Below are 2,550 nucleotides of genomic sequence, written 5' to 3' on the forward strand. Positions count from 1 at the left end.
ATTGTTCAAACAAGTTGTTAATTTTAAAGTAATGCTTTTATGAGGACAATTTTTGCGTTGGATCGGACTGTTATAAAGTGTTTGATCTTCGTTGCTTCTTCAGCTTGTAAGCTGCCCTGTGTATTGTAATATAGAAAGGCAGTATGCAAATTAAAAGTGAAATGAAATGAAAGTGGTATTCCTTCCATCCTGACTAGGAGCCTCCAATAGCCCCCTCCTCCTCCATGAATTTGCCTAATCTTTTATAGCCACACAGACATCCCTGCCTCTTGTGGCAGGGAGTTCCATAGTTTAGCACTGCGATGGATGAAGAAGGACTTTCCTTTTTTTCTGCCCTGAATCTTCCAGCATTCAGCTTCATTGGATTTCTGTGACTTCTAGTCTTTTTTATTTATTTGTTCATTTAAATTTTATTAACATATAAAACACATACATGTACATTGACACAACACACATACACAACACACTACCTTATTTTCATAACATAAAACATACCTACATTACTCTATATAGTTCCTACCTATACTGTACATAGGGACAGTCTCAGCCAGTAAAGCGAGATGAGCGCTGCAACCCCAGAGTCGGTCACGACTGGACCTAATGGTCAGGGGTCCCTTTACCTTTACTGTACAATTTAGCCATTTCAGGTGGAAATCACCTGCGCAAAGTCACAGGCTCCAGACGAGGAGTGCAGCTTCCCAAGGGGCAGAGACGAGCATAACTCCCATCCATATCAAGTAATGAAGAAACTTGATGTCGGATCGTCAGCTTCATAAACAGCTGCACATTTCCCCCCAGGCTGGCTCCCTGACAGCCTCCGCCACCCCGTTTCAGTGTTTCACCTTCTGTTACTCGGGCCTCGATGTATCCGATCGACCTCTCCAGCGCCGTCAGCTTCTCATTGAGCGTGGCCAGGCGCGAGCGGCAGGACATGTCGAAGGAATTGCGGAAGTCCGCGATCTTCTTGATGGAGCTGGTGGTCACCTCAATGTACTCGCGGTTGGCCCAGTCCTGGTGGATCTTGTGCTGAACCGGGTCCGCCAGCCTCTTCCTTTTCCGAGAGACTATCTCTGAGTCTATTCGCTCCTATTTGTGCTTCCTGCGAGCTCTGGCTGTGTCCCAGCCCCCTCTCACCTACGGACTTATCAGCCGGCCCATTAAGGTCAGGAAATCTGCAGCTGCCGGCTCTCCCCGCCTGGCTCACATCTAAGCCTCTCTGTTCCTGTCTGCTTTCTGCAGTAGGCTGCAAACCTTTGCTGGGAGCTGGCTCATTCCTGACACAAGGCAACAGAGGTATGAGGACCAGAGTTTTCCTTCTACTAGGTGGGCTCCCTTCCCAGGTGGATGAGCCCCACCTGCCTCACACTTCCCTCTTCAGCACATGCAGAAACCGCCTTCTTCTCCCCCCCCCCTTTCAAAACACAGTACTTTTATTCTCCTGGAAAAGCAGCTGTATATTACAAGGCCTAAAGATGTGAAAACACACACACACCAAGTGATTACTTCAGAAAGCAGTTTTGTGGTCTTAAAAGTTACAGTCCTTTAAATGTTAAAGCTTTCTCCACAACCACACGTTCCTTTGATGTTTGGGTTATTGGAAACCAATTCACCGGACAGTTTGTCTTCTAAATAGTCCATTTCAGTTCCTAGAAGTGAGAGTTGCACTTTCGTTTCAATACTCTAACACCATCCTGTACTCCTTCCTCATCAGAGTCCCCCTTTGATTTTGTGTATTCTAGTGTATAAGAAAGTCCATTACTGCCTCTTGTACGGACACCAACTTTAACGCCTACATGGTCAGGTTTGTCTTTAAGCAGTTGTTCTATCTTCTGCACAGCAGATGGGGTCAGTGTAAGGGCGGCTCTAGTGGCCTGAATCTTCCTCTTGCTCACGGCCCGAACGGTGGCTCTGACCATGGAAGAGGCCATCTCTCCTGCTCCACCCTTTCAGCCCATCCTCCGAAGTTGTCCATGGACATGGCGGATGGAGTGACGCCCAGAAACTGCCTTCTTGACCACTGGACCCCCACTTGGTCTGATACACTCAGTCTGCCAGATCCTGTCTTCGCATGCAGGAGAGGTCCCTAGTTCACCAAGCGTTTGAGACCTATCGGCTCCCCTCACCTAGTTTAGCCAGTCAGTTGAAGTGTGATGGCCTGGGAATCAGATTCAGATGCCGAACCTGAGGGATCCCAGCCTGCACAGGATTCCCCACTTCCAGAACCAGCTGAGCCGGGGCTGGGGCATGAGCCTGAAGGGTCCTCACCTGTGCTGGGTCCTCAGGTGCAGGCACCAGCTGAGTCTGCTCTGGCTCCTGAGGTGATGGAGGACCCATTGCCTGCAGGTGCTCCACTCTCAGCCCCGGCAGAGGAAGCTGAGGTTGCCTCTGGGTCCGGTAACCCTCCAGCCTCTCCTGGGCTGCAGAGGCTCAGGGCAGAGAGGCGGAGGGAACTAAGTTCCCGCAGGAGGAGTGCTCGCCTCCAGGCCAGGAGAGGCGAGTCACCTGTGGACAGGGGCCGCCCTATGCCTCAGAGCAGATACAAGCCAGTCA

At 50.2% G+C, this 2,550-nt stretch overlaps 1 protein-coding gene and 1 pseudogene across 1 annotated transcript; both read right to left on the bottom strand.

Moving 5' to 3' along the window:
• Positions 1-632: 632 nt before the first annotated feature.
• Positions 633-1,158, bottom strand: LOC128418885 (probable protein BRICK1-A). Its single transcript, XM_053399022.1, has 2 exons — positions 1,139-1,158; positions 633-1,051 (listed from the first exon to the last, which is right to left on the bottom strand). Exons 1-2 carry the CDS (start codon positions 1,156-1,158, stop codon positions 655-657), a joined length of 417 nt encoding a protein of 138 aa, XP_053254997.1. The 3' UTR covers positions 633-654.
• Positions 1,159-1,542: 384 nt separating this feature from the next.
• Positions 1,543-1,947, bottom strand: LOC128418200 (iron-sulfur cluster assembly 1 homolog, mitochondrial-like; annotated as a pseudogene).
• Positions 1,948-2,550: the final 603 nt, after the last annotated feature.

Source organism: Podarcis raffonei, chromosome 8, assembly GCF_027172205.1.
Source record: "Podarcis raffonei isolate rPodRaf1 chromosome 8, rPodRaf1.pri, whole genome shotgun sequence".
Classification (NCBI taxonomy): Eukaryota; Metazoa; Chordata; class Lepidosauria; order Squamata; family Lacertidae; genus Podarcis; species Podarcis raffonei.